This window comes from Eimeria mitis, genomic scaffold (genome assembly GCF_000499745.2).
Source record: "Eimeria mitis Houghton genomic scaffold, Emh_scaff4, whole genome shotgun sequence".
Lineage (NCBI taxonomy): Eukaryota > Apicomplexa > Conoidasida > Eucoccidiorida > Eimeriidae > Eimeria > Eimeria mitis.
Genome location: NW_024015316.1, coordinates 34496 through 51945, shown reverse-complemented (window position 1 = coordinate 51945; position 17450 = coordinate 34496). Strand labels below are relative to the sequence as shown.

The 17450-nt window shown below is 55.2% G+C and overlaps 4 protein-coding genes across 4 annotated transcripts; 2 read left to right on the top strand and 2 right to left on the bottom strand.

Annotated features, from left to right (window-relative positions):
• Positions 1-1340: 1340 nt before the first annotated feature.
• Positions 1341-5181, top strand: EMH_0060790 (uncharacterized protein; the record flags this gene model as incomplete). The annotated part of the gene is made up of 3 exons (XM_038022678.1): positions 1341-3176; positions 3395-4557; positions 4854-5181. The coding sequence occupies 3 exons, from the start codon at positions 1341-1343 to the stop codon at positions 5179-5181; spliced, it is 3327 nt and encodes a 1108-aa protein (XP_037878532.1).
• Positions 5182-6105: 924 nt separating this feature from the next.
• Positions 6106-6477, bottom strand: EMH_0059680 (uncharacterized protein; the record flags this gene model as incomplete). Its single annotated transcript, XM_038022677.1, has 1 exon — positions 6106-6477. The coding sequence occupies one exon, from the start codon at positions 6475-6477 to the stop codon at positions 6106-6108; it is 372 nt and encodes a 123-aa protein (XP_037878531.1).
• Positions 6478-6572: 95 nt separating this feature from the next.
• EMH_0058570 (uncharacterized protein) lies at positions 6573-9867 on the top strand (the record flags this gene model as incomplete). The annotated part of the gene is made up of 8 exons (XM_038022676.1): positions 6573-6962; positions 7125-7395; positions 7511-7605; positions 8012-8081; positions 8379-8482; positions 8889-8920; positions 9373-9507; positions 9771-9867. The coding sequence occupies 8 exons, from the start codon at positions 6573-6575 to the stop codon at positions 9865-9867; spliced, it is 1194 nt and encodes a 397-aa protein (XP_037878530.1).
• A 726-nt stretch (positions 9868-10593) lies between these two features.
• EMH_0057460 (uncharacterized protein) lies at positions 10594-14064 on the bottom strand (the record flags this gene model as incomplete). Its single annotated transcript, XM_038022675.1, has 7 exons — positions 10594-11114; positions 11400-12051; positions 12164-12265; positions 12439-12543; positions 12822-12966; positions 13118-13206; positions 13294-14064. 7 exons carry the CDS (start codon positions 14062-14064, stop codon positions 10594-10596), a joined length of 2385 nt encoding a protein of 794 aa, XP_037878529.1.
• Positions 14065-17450: the final 3386 nt, after the last annotated feature.

Genomic DNA, 17450 nt, shown 5'->3' with positions numbered 1-17450 from the left:
TGTTGCGACCGATATCGCTTGTGCTACTACTGCAGCACGGGACCAGGTGCTGCTACAGCTACAGCGGATGCAAGGGAGCTCTGGCATGGGACTTAGGGAGTCAAACTAGGGCTAACACTTTTTTGTAGAATTCAATTTTCTCAAAATTTGGATTTTTATATATTTGCTTAACCGACGCATAAAACACAAACAAACAGATACGGTATGGCAACGCCGTCGATTCTGCGCAGGACGCGCTGGCGGCCCCGTACTGCGGTGTCTTTCAAGTTTTCGACTCATATCTTTATGTTAAAATCCTGTTGGACAATTCCATACACACAGGAGGTATTTTTTAAAATGGTAAAAACGGAGAAAAAGCGCAAAGAAACTCGCACAGGGGACCCGTGCTGGGGGGTGGAGTGACGCAACGGCCGACATCACCGGCGGCGATGGTGTCTGCGTGCGCCGAAAATGAGTAATATTGGCCTATCAGGTTTCACTCTGATGATATGGAGAGGGTTGGGCAATTTAGGCCTTGATTTATTGCTCATGGTTTGACACAAGCAGCGCTGCAGCCGTGCAGCGCTCGGGAGGGAACCACCCCCAACCCCGGCTGGTGTGCAGCCCCTTGCAGTGGCTCTTTCGGGTCCACTTGCCCCGCTTTCTTTTGGGTTATTTTAAAAATTAATGAATATGTCTGCATTTATTTGATTGAGGTCTTTATAGCGGCCAATGAGCGGCACCCTAGGCCCTTTTCAGCTACCCCCCCCCTGCACGGGTCAGACGGGCGCCTGTCTCGCGGACAAGCTGCCTGCCTGAAGAGTCGCTGAATCCCTCAAATGCCGCTCAGACTCCCATTAATAACAAATATAAATTCAGTAATCAGCCAGAGAAGGTCAGACAGCACACACTTTTGCGGCCGGCTGGCTACCCACCCGATCCCCAATCCCCCCGATCCCCAGCGGCAGGTGTGTCTGCCGCCGTTGCATTTTTTTCGTGTATAGACTCCAGCTGACTTTTCCTTACCATTTGAGTCATCTGTTGGCTTATATGCGGCAAATGCCGGTGTCTTGCTGCCGCTGCAGATGGCCAGTGACCTCGGTCCTCACTATCACGCACACCCGCCATCGCCGGCTCCCCCTCCGCAGCTGCAGCAGCAACACCGGTAGCAGCATTAGCAGAGAGTTTGGCTCGAAATACATTGGCAGAAAATATTGATGACAGCGAATAAAAGGTCGGGAAAAGACACCCAACATACTTTGCAGTTCCAAAGCTACGCACACCAGTCAAGCCTGACACCACCAAGGGGGGAGGCCAGCTGCAACAATAAAGGGAACCCCAGGGGTAAGGCAATTGTATCCATGCACTCCAAGGGGGGAAGCATCGCCCTGAGCACTGTGGGGGCCAGTGGGCCTCTAGGAGGGAGGAAGCTGGGTGTGCTGCAGCAGCAGGGGGGAACTGCGACGGCTTCGGAGCTGCTCACGCTGCCCGCCATCGGTGTGACCTGCTGCAGCAGCAGTTGCAGTAGCAGCAGCAGCCCATCTGGGGCAGATGAGCCTGCAGAGAACTGGGCCTCCACAGGCGGACTCATAGAGAGCCCCGCCTCCGCACGGCATCGTGCTTGCTACTGTTGTCTGGACCCCTGCGCAAACCGGTATGAGGCGAGCGCAAACAACCGCTGTAACAGCAGCTGTAACACGTGCTGTAGCCCCATTTGTAGTTGCAGGGGAGACTTCAAATGGTGGGGAGTTGAACAAGGCGGCAGCAGTAGCTGCTGCTGTTGCAACTTAGCCAAGGACATGGACTGCAGCACAGTCTGCAGTACCTCTAGCAGGCCAGAAGAACGGCAGCCTTCTCTTGCCTACACTTCCACCGAGGCGGTTAAGAGCAGTAACAACAGCAACAACGGCGACAACTGCAAGAGCAACTGCACCAACAGTTGTAAAGGAAGCAGCCCCAGCCGCGGGGAGTACAAGTGGCGCGGTCGTATGAATCTTTTCCTCAGAAGGGCTGTTCTGGGAGACTTCACCAAGAGCTCAAACGGCAGCAACAACGGCCGTTGCTGTAGTGCTGCCGACCCACATACGCCTGAATCCACTTCCCAGGAGCAGCGCCAAGACCGGACACCGAGATGTCTGCTTGTGGGGGCCGCAGACCCGAACCCCAGGACCCAGGAGGCAGAGCCTAAAGGGGCCCCCTTGAGCGGGGCACCTCTGGGGGCCCTCGGCCGCAGCTGGCAGGATGCGCGAGGGCCAAAGGGGTTGCGTGCTGAAACCAGATTTGACAGTCCACAAGAGGCACCGGATTCTGAGATTGGAAAGGCTGCTGCAACCAATTCTCAGCAGCAGCCGCTGCTTCTGCTGGCGTCGGTAAAAGAGGTCCGTAGCAGCACTCCGATGACATACAACACCAACAGCCACGGCGACTGCTCGGGCATCGATCAACTCGTCAGGCAGCCCCTTCAGCAACTCCCCGTGGCCTACAGCAGCAGCAACAGTCCAGCCGCAGCAGAGCCGGCTTCATCAGAAGCTACATCGGCAGTTGCAGAACCGTTGTCGCCAGCAGCTGCAGCGACACCAACAGCTGCAGTAACAACGCCGACAGCAGCGCCCACGACACCTGCAGCAGCAGCAACACCAACCACAGCAGCAACAACGCCAACGGCAGCAGCTGCAACACCAACGGCAGCACCGGTGACCCATACAGAAGGGGCAACAGAAACAACTGCAACGTCAATAGCAGGAGCAACACCAATAGCAGCAAACGCAGCGTCCCCCGCAGCAGCAACAACACCAACAACAGCAGCAACCCCGACAAACGCAACAGCAAAAATACTAGCAACACCATCAGCACACACCCCAACAGAAGTAGCAGCAACTCGTCCTAGTGAGGCATCGTTTTCGAGCCCAAGCGGGGGCTCCTCTTCTGCAGTGTGCGAACAAAGTGCCCCGTCGTGTGAGCCTCGCTTTTGTTATTGTCTCGAGCATCTTCTGGCAGGTCTCTGTTGGGGGCCTCCCTGCCTGTGTGGGGCCCTTCAGGACTCTGTCCGCTGGGGCTTTGGGGGCACCTGCACGGTTGACAACCACCTCGTGAACCCGCAGCAGGAGCTCGAGCTGCTGTTGCAGCGAGCAGCGGCCACGGCGCCTTCGGGAGGGGAGGGCCCGACACAAGTGGCCCCGCAGAAGAAGATTGCCGGCGTAAGCAAAGAAATGCAAGCGCTTTTACAACAAAGGCCCAACAAGCTTGAGGGCTGAATCCCGTTCAGCTATAGGATGTTGCAGTTGTCTCCTGTATTTCTTGGGGATAGGGGCGAAGGGGCCTCCAGTTCTGCTAGCTGAGAGCTTTCGCAGTCGTTTCGTCTTGCCCTTGATTACTTGGGGGTGTTTCGGTATCTTTGCTGTATTGTCTCCTTCAGGACCGCTACGGGGCCCTTCGTGCTGCTCAGAGATCGGGAGAGGCGGGCCTCTGGTCTCCTACTGGAGACTCCTTGCTGCCAATGCCAACCATCCTGTCATCCGCTGGAGGGGACAGTTCCGCATGTACCTCATTGGGCCGATTGGTACCTGGAAACGGCTCTGCCTTGTCCTCTGGTGATGCCGTCTGCGCGCCTCCCCTCCCTGAGTCGTGCTCTCCAATAAGTGATTGGGGGAGTCCCGCACAGCAGTGGGCGGTCCCCCAGAGGACCGAATGCGACGGCACGGATACTAGCAGCTGCAGCAGCGAAGTGAGGCCATGGAATCCCACACTGGTGAAGAAGCGCGGGTACGGAATGGGGAACTTTTCCAGCGAGGAGAAGGAAGAAGGCCGATCATGCCTTGGGCTGTTTGCACCTCTGTTAGGGTTTGAGGGGCCCCCAAAGGGGTCCTCTCAAAACGTGAGTCGCTACCCACGGACGGCTTTGTGTGCGGACGCGTTTGTATGCTCTGGGGTACAGTGGCTTGCGTCCTCTGAAGATGAGGCGGGGGAGAGCGGAGCGGAGGGTGGCGGTGGGAGGCCGCTCCTTCCTTTGCCAAGCTGCAGCGCTCGTTTCTGCGGTGGCAAGGCACTGGAGACCGGAAAGCCGTACACTCGGGATGGGAGACGTAAACGAGACGGAGGAGTACGGGACAGAAACAAATTGGCAGAAGGATTCCGAAGCGCCAGAGACTGCGGGAACAGCTTGCTCTATTCTTCCAGTAAAAGGACCACTGGAACCCCCTTTTGCCTAAGGCCCAACGCACACCAACCCCTCTCCTCGACCGCAGGCGGACCTGTAACAGGGCAAGGAGCCACCTGGGCAGATATCCGAGAAGCAGACCGGACTGGGAAGTTCACTGGGGGCCCTGAGGGCACGCCGGGCTGCGCCGGCAGTCGCTGGAGAGACGGAGGGAGAGAAGAAACAAGAGATGCGGTTTGCAGCAGCGGAAACGGTGGTCATCAGACAGTGATGGAAATCGCTGCTGTACCCGTGAGGACCAGAAAAGGATTTAGGAAGCCCCTTCCTCTGCCACCTGAGATGCTGGCAGCCATTGCTGCCGCGGGGCCTCGTCGACCCGTGGAACCCGTGCTGCAATACGATGGAGAAAGCAGAGAATGGAGGTACATGCATGTCCCAGACTCAAGAGACAGCCTAACGCCTATGCTTTAAACTCCACAACTAGCCTTAGCACTCGGGCATATTCACAGACTATGTTTCTGGCGTTTCTTGGAGTAACAGCGTTAGTTAAGCGCAGTAGGAGCGCACTTGTGAAATAGGCCAAACGACGCACTCAAGGCCGCCGGCTCCTCACTAGGCTGGCCCTCGTCAGCACCTGTGTTTATCTTTGTTTGGCTTTGTGCTGCAGTCAGATGCATCGCTACTCAGGCTTGTATGCGTGTGTGTGGGCGCTCCTCAGAGTCTTCTGGATGGAAGAGCCACAAGCGAGATATAAGGTGTTCCAGTCCAAAAAGTTCGGGAAAGAGAGGGCCCAGCAACTTGCCCTGGAGTGGCTGCACCGGGCTAAGGCAGGGGCCATTCACGGGTCCGGGAGGGGCCCCCGGGTTGGGGGCCCATCAGCATATAGGTTCAAGCGAGGGAGACACGAAGGGCCCCCTCTAGCCACTGAATACAAGCACAGCAGCCCCGAGACCCTCCAACTCTCAACCCCCCACTCCGCACTAGAGCTGTCCCCTGAGGCGTCTCCTGCGCTCACACCCTTCCCTACAGCCATCCCCGCGATCTAAGGGGGGCAGGAGCTCGGGGCTGCATGCGCCTGAAGGGCACCTTTATACAGCGTTAGACACCAGCAAGGTCGACGCTTCCAGACACCTGTTTTTCCTGTGATAATATGTATGGAGCGCGAGCAGTCCCGAAGATAAACATGTAGACGAGACGGTCCTACCGGCTGGAGGGCATGAACCACACACCGAAACCGCCTTAGCCATAAGCATGCATTCAAACATAAATGGTTACATATGTTCTGATTAGAAGAGCGTTTTCCTTCAGATTGGCCTCAGGTGTGTCGGACGGCCGGTTAGAGAACCTAATTGCAGGGCAAAGCAAACTTATACATCAATATGAATGTGAGCGTCTCACATCCTACTCAGAGTACGCGCAGAAAGGTGTGTGATTCTAATAATTCCCATTCAGATGCCCTTAGAAGACTAGGCGCACAAACTAGAGGGGGCCCTCAGGGCACTTTGCCTTGCAGTAACTTCATGCAATGCACCCTACTTTCATTAGCTCCCACCCCTGTTCTCCACGGTGTACAGGGTCACCATAGAGTATGGGACGGGTATGTTATCATATTGACTAAGTTGCAATATGTTTTCTTAAGGCATGTATGCCACGTGACGTGCCTAACGCTCGGATTGCTGCGCTTGGGCGTCTGCTGTGGTACTGGCTGAGATTGCATGCAACTCGGGGCTCGACGAGAGCCGATACTGAAGCCCAAGGCTCACAAAATTTACTGGCTCGCGGTTTAACACAAAGTCGAATTGCAATTTCTTTCTTTTTTTGTTGACTGAAGCGCCGGTCAACTCGGAGGGGTCTGCGCGCATGCGCGACTACCGGATGCAACGACCGCCTCACAAGGGATTAGGGTTTTAGGTTCTACTTCACATTTTCCATGGATTGTCACGATCTTGGTGCTTCTTTAGCATTGCATATTAGCTGTTTCCCGATATTTCGTCCCAGGGCAGCGACCAAGACCTTGGTGCTAGGGGTCCACGGTTGACAAAGGCTAAGTTTGGGTTGAGGGCAGGAGGTGGGGACTGGGGTTCACGATTTAGGGTCTGAAGCTTAGGAATGTCAGGTTCTGGTGCAGGGGTCGGCGGATCTTCGCCGGCCCCCGATCCCTCCATAGCCGAATCCATCCAGCGGGCCCAGGCCATCGCCGCCTCTCTCGCGCGTTCAAAAGGTGGCCTCTCCACACCTTCGGTGCCGCCGGCGCCCATGGGGCCTCCGCCGTCCACCTCTAGCACAGGATCAGGATTTTCCCACAGACCCCCATCTGCCTCTGCCTCCAGGGGCAGCCACATCTCGCCCAGGGGTCCTTCCAACTTTGACTACGGGGGGCCCCACGAGTCAGGCTTCTCCCAGGGGCCTCCACCTGGAAACAGAGGGGGGCTTCACCATGTCTCCCCCAGGGGTGCCTCTTCCTACGATCAGGGAGGTGCTCACGGAGCAGCAGACAAACAACCACCACATATCCTGCCGGTCCCAGGAAGAAGCGAAGGGTCATGGAATTCGGTTGACGCTGCAGCAGCCATTGCAGCGCAGCAGAAACAGGTACAGGGCGACCACATCAGCAGGAACAGCAGCTGTAGAAATAGTAGTGGCGCGCACTGTTTATAGGGCCTACTGTTACCCCGCAGCTGGTTTTTTGCTGTGGGTGTATCTACAGCTGATGCAGCAGCGAGCCCGCAAGGCAGCAGTGCGGGCGATGGCCACCGTCTGCGCGGCTATTCCCAAACCAGATCTGAGGGATCCCGACCTGCTGGGAGCAGATATCAAAAAGACGGCAGTAGGACAGACCTGCCCTTACCTGATGCTTGAAGGACCTCACGCCCACACATCGTTGCTGTCTTGCAGCAGCCATCGAGCCATTGGGGAGTGCGCGGTTTTCTGCCATTGCTGCTGCTGATGCACGCGCCCGTGGTTTGCCGGTGCTGCTGCTGTGTTGCAGAGACAGCTGGAAAATGGAGTTTGGATCTTGGACCTGCCGTTGCAGGCTGGGGTTTGTGGGGTTACTGCAGCGAGCCCAGACGCGTGGCAGCAGCTGCAGCACATAGAAGTCATCGCGTCTTTGAGGCGCCGCACAGGGGCAGGCTTTGTCCTCCGTGGTTCCGCGCTGCAGCAGCAGCAACCGCAGCAACAGCAGCAGACGCCTCAAGGGGTGTATGTTAGAGTCGTGGGGGAAGATCAGGAGACCGTGTTCAGAGGAGCTGTTGCTGCATGTGAGGTTCATGTTCATTTTCGAGTGGCATCGAACCATAACCTGCCAAGCGTTAGGCCCGCCTTAGCCCTAAACCCTAGACCACGTGCCCCATGTTTTGTTGCATCTTATCTCAGGGAGCTGCTTGGGACCCCCTCAGTACCTCCCAGCCCCCGCAGACGCAGCAGATGACGAGACGTTCGACTGCGCGACAGCCATGGCAGGAGAAAATGTAAGGCAAGCACGAAGGAGCCAAGTATGAGACTCCTGTGGCTCTTCTGATTAACTTGCACTTTTTGATAAAAGCACAGCGCTGGGGGAGGGGAAGCCGGCGTATAGGCGTATCCCGGCACCACTTGCGCCCCAAATTGCGCTTGAGTTTGTCTCTCTTCTCGTGTTGCCGGGGTATGAAGGGGTCGCTTTGTTGGCTGGAAGGCGATGATGTCCGCTGGTTGGCTTGAGGGTCCGTGCGGATCTCCAAGTGTTTGCTGACGGCGCTTTGGGGGATGCTTTGGGGGATATATAGGGCTCCCTAGGGTTTCCAAGCCGCTTCCCAGGAAGTGGGTGCTACTGAGTAGCTTCGGTTTAGGCATACGGGTTTGCAGCTGGAAAATTTAGGTGGTCTATTATGCTTGCAGGACGAATTCCTGAAGGACGTTTGCCAGCGGACGGGAGCCCTGATAGATATTGAGCCCGACCAGCCTCAAGGTGAGATAGCGGACCACCTAAACCGTAAACCCTACCTACGCTACAAAACAACCCAAAGGAGATCTAGGTGTTGCATAGCGAGCCGACAAAGCAACTAACGCGTTCAGCCATGATGTTGCCCCTGCCTGCGTTGAGGCAATTTGGGCTGTGGGGGATTTAGTGCTTTTCTTTGGTGTAGCGCAACCTCCCGGCGGGGGGTGGCCAATACTTAATTGCTGAGTCGAGGGCTTGGCTGCACGAGTGGCATCTTAAGAACCCGGAGTGGAATGCTTGTGGTTTGAAATGCGTGTGGCGAAGGCTATGCCCATGGGGGGGCAGAGAGGACGGGGCTGCGCTATGTCGCCAGGGCCTGCACCCAAGGGGCTACAGAGAAGGCTTTAAGGCTGCTGCGGTGGAGACTCGTCTGCATTGAGGAGGCCTGGAGGCAGCACAACGCTCATGGTTTCACACGGGACACCTGTAAACCCTCATCTCTAACCCCTAAAGCCATGGCCACGCCGGCCTACACGCGCGGTCACTGCATGGCATCGATTATGCGCGGATCATTCTACAGCTTCGCTCGCGTTTAGTGTTTAGTGTTGAATGCATTCGTGAATGTACAGCCTACAGTACCATGGTTGCCTATCGGCCGGACTTCTGTACGAAGCGCTATGGCTTAAGCTTTATGTTTGGGCTAACCCTGCAGATATGGCAGCGCATGCGAAGGGCGAGGGGACCTGGCACTTGCGAGCCTCAGCGCTTGCGTTTTGAGGCACTTGCATGTAAGATCCTTGCTTTTCAGGTTGCTGATGTTTGCGTTGTTCGCAGCACCCACAGGCCACAGAGGAGGATGGCGAGAGGTGAGTTACGCACCTGAGGCTCCTACCGTAACCGCTAAGTGCTGAACAGCTGTGTGGATACCTTGTGAATATTTGACCACTGCAGTGATTTCAAACCCTTGTTGTGACTTGCGCTGCGTGTGTTGCAGTCGCCCTACGGGTTAGTCATTACCGCGCTGCAACACGAATACCTAGTGTTGCTGCAGCCTCTGTTGACGCTGTTTTTCATTTTGCCTCTGGTGTCGGTTTCGCCCGGTAGAGTACAGGAAGGAAGCAGCTGAGTTTAGCTCTCAAGTTGTATTTCGTGATTTGCGTCTTGGGACGCTAGTGGTGATTTGAAATGCAGCGCATGCAATGCGCAGTTTGCATTTCTAGACGAATGCGGAGAGCGGTTAGTATGTTTGCATGTGTGCAATATGTGGATATGGCCTACCGAGTCTATGAGTGTGTATATTGTAATCTCTGCTTCTCAGCCCTTCCCCCGGCCAAGACATCAGGGGAGCAGCAGCCGCCTCTTTCTGGCAGTCTGCAATGCCAGACGAGGCGGAGATGATGCGACGACGCAAGGAGGCGGAAGAGAGACGGAAGAAAAGGGGACAGAGATCACGGTGAGTCCCAGGTCTCCGCACGCCGCCCCACCTAACGTGCTGTTCTTGATTATTGTTGTGAAAACCATGGGAATTTCTTTGCGGTAGAAGCACGTTATAAATGACCCTATTGCCATTGGGGCGCTGCATTGCTGCTTTATTCCGCTGTGCAGCCGTGTGAGAGCGGTTAGGTGCATGCATTGGATGAGAAGTTATGGAAAGCGCACTTGCTTTTCTTGTATTTGTACTATAAAGCGACTCGTTAGTGGGCGTTGCTGTTGCAGCTCGGCTTCTCCGGAGCGGCGGGGCCCCAACCGCCTCTCGTTCGCGCCTCCGCCTGATGAACTCCTCACGGGTCCCTACGCCCCTCTGGACAAGTAGAGCTTGAGTCCCTTCCGCGAGAATGCAATTTGTTGTAGGGGTTTACCAATGTTTTGCTGCTACGAGCCACCTGGGCACTAGCAAGGACCTGCTGCTGCACGCTCAGGCTGCACTGCGGGGCCATTGGGGAATGAGCGGCAATACGTGTTGGGGACGACTGCCCAAGTCCAACACTAAACGCTGCTACTGCAGAAGAGGCACGTGCAAGGTCAGCAGTTGCTTCATTTGCCTTTTTCCGTGGTACTGCTGCCTTTTTGGACCCTGGCTGCTAGCGGTTATGGGGTTAGGGCATCGAAGCAAGGCCACTGTAAGCTCACGCCACAGCATCGTTGCATGGCTTTTTAGCTTTACTTTACTCCGGATTTACCATAGATCTGACGATACTCAGAATGTTCACGAGCGGCGATGCGAGTAGGGCCGCAAAACTATAGTGATGCCTGAGAGGCCTGCGGGTGTCTTTTAAGGTTCGGAAAGGCCAAATGTGATGGACACAAAACGATTCAGCAGGCGGCTCTGGAAGCACGCCTACGGGAACTTTGAACCTCCCAACCAAAAGGGAAGTTGCAACGTAGCGAGGCCACGGCAGTCACATGTGTGTTACTCTCACGATGCATTTATATCCAAACACAGATGGAAAGGTCTTGGACATGCATAAGTCATGTATGACGCAATTAGGTGACAGCGAATACCATCTGTGCTCCTACTGCTGCCGGATGGGCCATGGATTCATTTGGCAGCTCCCCCGAGATCGCCTCCGACAGCTATCTGCGGGGAAGGGCAGTGGGGTGGGTTCATGGCTGCGTGTTGCTGCGGCTGCTGCGCATGAGGCATGCTGGGCCCTTTCTGGCCTGCATGCTGCTGGAGGTGCAGCTGCAACTGCTGTGCATGACCATTACCAGGATTCACGGCTGTGTAAGCGTTGCATTCTGCTGTCTGTACGTTCTGCTGGCGTTGTGGCGGTCCCCCAGGTGTCAGGGGTTGCCAGTAGCATGGGGCCCCCGCGCATGTCCCACTATAAGGGGCCCCTGCGGCTGCTGCCTGCGGAGGCATCATGTGTTGCATGTAGCCAGCACCGCTGGAAAAGGCACAGGGACCACCAATGATCCCCCCTGAAACTCCCCCGGGCAGGGTGGTGTGCAGCGCTGCAGCAGCTCCAGGGGTCCGCGGTAGGCAGTAGCTGCCCCCCACAGGTGGTAAGAAGTAAGGCTGGGGCCCTTCCCCACACTGGACGAGGGATCCAGTTAGGCCTGCAGACAAGAACACATGCCCTTCGCGAAGAATTCTACAGGACACTGGGCAAAATCGTGCCTCTGAATGCTAGCAAGAAAGGGCGTCTTCTTCATTGCACAAGGGAGCCAAGTGTGTATCCTCGAGGCAGCAGGTCGTATCAGGATGCTGGCCTCCATAAGAGTTTAGTGCTGCTGCGAACTATGCGTAACAATCTGGGTGAAACTAGTTCGGAGTAGTGCTGATGCCAATGGACTGGGAAGGCGTGCGACCGAGGGCTGCTGCGCGCATCGTTTCTGACGTACTCAGCTGTTGTAGCTGCTTCAGTTGCTGCTGTTGCAGCTGCAGCAGCTGCTGCCGCTGCAGGTGTTGCAGGGGTGAGTCGCTAACGGACGCAGCAGTGGAGGCCTCCGTAGCAACGCAAGGCACCATACGCTCCTTTGGTCGCCCGGAAACATCTGGGCTTTCCTCGTCAGGTGCAGTTGCCGCTGCTGTTCCTGGTGTTGCTTCTGCTGCTGTTTCCTGACTGTCGTTTGAGAGCAACGCCTCCTGTATAAGAGGCAGGTTCAGCAGAGACACGTAGAGGGCGTGCAGGTGAGGTGTTTCGTTGAAGTAGTGCATTTCCACCTCTGAAGTTTCAGAGTCTCCGTGCCGTTGCTGTTGCTGTTGCTGCTTTTGCTCTCCACTGGAGCATCCCTCGCTGCCGCTGCTGATAAGACACTCGGCTATCCTCTGATCGTCGTCAATGAGCGAGAAGAGAAAATAGTCTGCCAGGGAGTCTTCTTCCCCAAGAAAGAAAGGATGCAGTCGTGTAACCATCGGTCCTCTTATGGAGGCGTCAAGCGTGACGCTGGGGGCCCTCAGCGAGCCATCAAGCCCCTGCTGCGTTGCGGACGCGTATTTGTTGTTGAAAAACGATAAGAGCTTCTCGGCTTCCAGGTAGAAATGACGCCGGCTCTGCGACAGACAGTGCCGCAGCCTGCAGCACTCTTCTGCCGTTACTGGTGCTGTTTCTGGTGCTGCTACTACTGCAATAGGAGTACAAGCTCGTTTCTCACTGTTGACCTACCTTAAGGTAGTCGCTGACGGCATCCTTAGCCACCGAATCTGGAGAGAGAATGGACTGAACTGCGGCTTGCTGAACATTGAACCAAGTATTGAGGTCCATCAGCTGCGGCGCACAAACGAAAAGTGCATGGAGAAAAGAGCAACGTGGGGCACTAGGGGCTTCATGGGCGGAGCTACTCATAGAAGATCGCCAGGAGCAACCAGTACTGTTGGGTCCTTAGCTGCAGCGGCGTAGGCACAAACAGAAGGAGCAGTGGAAGAAGCAAGGGCGCCCACCAGCCTGTCTTGCAGTGCGTCCTTGAGATGATCGCTGCCGTACTGCCCGAGCTTTTTGGCCAAATATCGAAGGCATACCTCAGGGCCTCCGCAGACCACACGGCCCTGCGATGAACCAGTTGCACTCAGGAAGCACAGCAGGGGCGGGGATGGATATGTGTGGTGGAACCCCTAGATCTTAAAACCTAACATCCAAAGCCAATTCATCTGTACTGCAGCTCTAAGGCAGCCCCCGACATCTGGCAACGTTAGAATGGCGAGGGAATTTTTCATGGAGGTGTTCAAACTTTAATATTTTAATATTTGAAGGTCTAAGGTTTAGCCTCTACGCAGCTGTTTGCGTCAGGGTTTAGAGTTGGGGTAAGGTGCAGGGAGGTACACACGTCGTGTATGAGCAGGGGCATCGTGCTATCTGCGGGAACCTCCCTGGCCTCAATGAGGGTCAGAACGTCTCGGGTGCACTCCTCCGCCTCGTCTGTAGCCACAGAGTGCTTTACCTGCTTGCCCAGAAGGTACATGTGCACGCTTCTGGAGAGAGCAGACGCAAGTACAGACGGAAGAAGGGAGATGGGGCTATGTGCCGGCAGAAGGGGAACGGGACTTTAAATGGAAAATAGACAGCAAAGCCCTAACCGTGAAACCGTAACCAATGAGAAGCATCAAGCAATGAGAGACCTACCCGCCTTCTCCCAAAAAGGGTTCGCGGTGGGGGACGTACAGCCGGAGGTCTCCTAGCAGCCGCATAGGAAGCAGCTGGGTCGGACGCAGCTGAACAGACACCACAATACAGGGAATGCTGAACCATATTCAGAAACTCTATGCACTGGAGACCGTTGACTCACGTCAGGCGCGTACCATCGCACTGGTTGGCTTCATAGGCTCGGCGCACCCAGGGGCTCCATAGAGGGGCCTTATTTGCTGTTGCATCTGCATCAGCTGCTGTTGGTGCCACTGCTGCTGCAGCCACTGCTGCTGCTGCTGCCACTGCTGCTGCTGCTGCCACTGCTGCTGTTGCTGCTGCTGCCACTGGTGCTGGAGCGTTGATGATGCCGCGCCTGACAATGGGAAGGAGGGGTATACAGGGGGGTTCGAGTAGCAAGGGGAGGGGCCTCGGAATACATCAAAGCGGGAGGCCCCTGCTGCTGGGCCAGTTAGAAGTGGGGCCTCGATAATTTCCCCCTTCTGAGACTCTGCCATTTGCTGCCTGTATTGTTCAGCGAACGGAAGTTGCTGCTGCGTCTGTGTGGGTCTCATTGCAAGGCCGTTGCCACCGAGCTGCTGGTGAAGCATTTGCTGTCTCTGCTGCTGATGCATTTGCTGGTTCTGCTGTTGCTGGATGTGGTTGGGAATGCTTTGAGCTGGAACACGAGGGGATGCCTGCCTGGTGGAGGGTGGTAGACTCGCTGCTCGGTGGGAGAGGACAGAGGCTTCTTTCTGTATCACTATGCGTTGGCGTTGTTCTTCTTGCTGATGTTGCTGAGGGTGTTGTTGATGCGGCGGCATATGGTGCAGTTGCTGCCTTTGAGGGTGGTTGGGTTGCTGTTGTTGCTGCTGGCGCGGGTACTGGTTTTGTTGCTGCTGGTGAGGCTGCAGCAGATGCTGCTGTTGAGTTGGTTGCCTATCCATTTGGATCCCAAGCGTGTGTGTATGCCCCGCTTCCAGCTTCCCTGCAGCTCGACCGGAGAGAGAGGGTGCAGTGACCAGCTGCAGTTGGTCGCGCGAAGGCCCTGCCCTAATTGAGAAGTCTTAGGCCTTAATCGCCATGCATTTATTTAGCGAACGTATTCTGCGTGAAGGGGACGGCAAGTCGCAAGACAGAGGATGGTTGTGACCCTCCGCTTCCCAGTCGGGAGGTCGGTCAGTCGGGAAGGATGCGTCAAATCGGAGACTCCACAGCTTGAACCCAAAGCGCTGCGGCTTATTTTCCGATCGGTATTTTTTTCAAAAGTCAATTGAACAAAAATGTAGATGGACATTCACTGCAGGCCCTTACCGGAGGGAAGTTTCGCGCCGGCGCAGCCGACGGTGGACTGGCAGGAGGGGGCTGTGGCAAGACTTAAACGCTCCAGTGAACCCCAACTTTCTAGCCCCAAAACATTCAGTTGGCCTCTTCTAACCGTGTGAGACGTGTTTCAATGAAATACACAGCACGGAAGATGGACTCTTGCGTCGGCCGCTGTTGGGCCCGTCGGCCCGTCGCTACGTGCAGCGACTCATGACGGCTCCCCCAGTTTCTTGCTCTAGTTAAGATGGCAACAAGTATCGTCTTAAGCCGCAAAAGCCACCAGAAGGAGGTCCCGGCGGGCTAGCAATGGCTGCAGGTTGGCCATACATCAAAACTGCACTCGTAACCCAGTGGTCCCCTGCGTCTTACGCAGAATTTGCTTTAGAATGGCGAACATGAAGTTAGAATAAGAGTCCAATTGCCCGACAACGCCTCCACATTTCTTTTGTATGTCCTTGAAGCACTGCAACTCAGTCTTTTGGGCTGAGTAGGTGAATCCGCTTTCTCCGTGGCGCCATAAGCTTGACTTCCTCCACAGAAGCCTCATATATATATATCTATGAATACATAAGCCACTCTCTTATAAGTTATGCTGTCACTCATCCGGCATCGGGCGATGCCCCCACAAGCATTGTGCATTGTGCTTGTACGTGGGGAGTCGGGCGGGGGGGGGAAGGGAGGGGCCGTGGCGTGGCGTGTCTAATAATGCAATTTATTGAATTTTCGTGCATTCAGGGTTCGCTGCGCCGCACCAGAAAACAATGCAGCTCCCGGGCTGCGGCAGCAGGGGCCAGCGGCAGAAAGAACCAGGCCAACTCCATGCGTTCGAAATTCTAGGGGAAACGAAGGCGTCCTTGCTTTTGCAAACTTCCTGCAGCTCGCAACAGTAGCAGGTTCAGTGTTTTCATCCGGTGTTAACAGAGAATAATCCCTTAGATTCTGGAGGCACACGCCCACCTCAGTCGTTCCAAGCAACAGGCACTCCTCATACTTTCAGACGAAACGTAGCAGAGCCACGAGCTCCATCTACATCCCCTGATGTGCTGAAGAGTGCACACCAGCGCAAAAGTGAGCGGTGTAACGGCAACTAACGGCAGTGTTTTCGATGGAAATTTATTTCGAGGCAGGGGAAACGCAAACCACAGGCAAAACAAAAAACCTGATTCCTGCACCACGCAAATTTATGAGCATGGCGATGAACGCGTCGGTATTGCTGAGCCGTCCGCACGTGGCCACCGGTGGTTTGTTTTGGCTTCTTATAGTTAATTGGTACACACAGTGCACTTGAGCTCATCACGCGGATAAATCTACATATCGAAGAGTCCCCCAGTGAGCATATGTGCTGCCCTTGGAGGAAAAGAAACTCCAGCCACGGGCTCCATGGCAGCGAAGAAGCGATATCGTCGAGTCTGTTAAAGTAAAAAATTTTTAAACCTCCACTTACGGATATCCTGTTCTTGTGAGTAAGTCCTCATTAGTGTTCTGACATCAGCGCAAAAGGTGCAAATGCCATGGCGTCTGGCCGAACTACTAATTACAAGGAAGAGGGAAGTTGCGCGGTCGTCTGTATCTACTTCCGGCAAAAGTACTAACTATGCCTTGCGGCCTAAGCCATTGCCCGTCATGTGACGCCGGAGGTCCATGCACATAGTCAATAAGTGGGAGAGGGGGGAATGCGTAATTACACCAGGTGATGAAGAAACAGTCCTGCGCTTCAGCAGTTGGAAAACTCTTTAGAGTAAGGTAAAGGGTGATTGGCTGGCAAGCGCATAGCCATCTCTGTGACTCTAATGGCGTACGAGTTCCTGCGGCTTGCAGAAAATAGCGCATGGCGCCGAGATCATTCCCGCACAAGGTGGGGGTAAATAGGGATGGTAAAGGACTTCAGGACTGGCAGAGGGACCCGTCGGCAGGAATGACTACAATTATGCAAGTAATAAATGAACAATCTTGGGATCCTAGTGACCTCCTGAAGCATGGGCCCCACTCGATGCTTCCTTGCGCATCTGCATGCACACAAAGACGGAGGGTTACACACATGTACACAAATGGATACACCTGAATGCATGCACACATCCCATAATAAACCCACGCAGCCTGATAGCCCTCAGTCTGCTGCACGCCTAACACCCTCGGACATTCTTCCGCCGAAGCGCTGGAAGCTATCCGGTGAAGCAGAAATGACGACTGTGCGCTCTCCAACAATACGGGTATGACTGAAGGCAATGGCTGTCTCTGAATCGACGAATGTGTGGGAAGAGCTGCCGCCCGCCATTCTGGAGGAGGAACTGCGAGGCATGGGTATCGTGCACATGTAGGAAGTCACGGACAAACGCCAAAGATGCCGAACAGACACTCCCCAACCGCTCTCTGCAGTTTTTGGCTATGGAGAGAGTGCCTGCGCCGGGCCGAGCGATGGTGGAAGAGAGGTGATGTGCAGTTCCCTATGGGTTCTGCCTCACTTTGGCGAGCTTGGTGGTGACCTGGGCATAGATGGGCTTGCCCGCCAGCTCCATAGTTACATAAAGCGAGATGAAGCCGCAAACGCCAATCATCGCGCGCCGAAATATCGGCATCACCACGGTGCCGGAGCCGTACGTCATATTCGCGACACAAACGGCCAAGACCGAAACAGCTGCTGCGAATTCGTAGTAAACAGCAGATAGTCAGTAAGAGTGGCAAAAACACGAAGAGAATTTTACTCGCCTCTAGAGGAAATCGTTTGCAGGCTTGACTTGCAGCCTGCCAAAGCCCCAAACACCGCTGCAGCCACTGGCTGCTGTCGCATGCTCCCAACTGCTGCTCAGCAGCAGAGTTGAGGAGATGTCACAACCCTGACTTCCAAGCTAACAGTAGAACAGGGATAAAAGCTAACGAAATATGGTAACAGGTTAGGGCGCTGCTAGGGCAGCCCCCAGCTGGGTGACAGCGAGCTTCCCAAACCTTCAAGGAGTAGAAAAGGGGGTGCCTCGTCAAGGCTATGTGGCGTTAAATTCGATTTTTACTT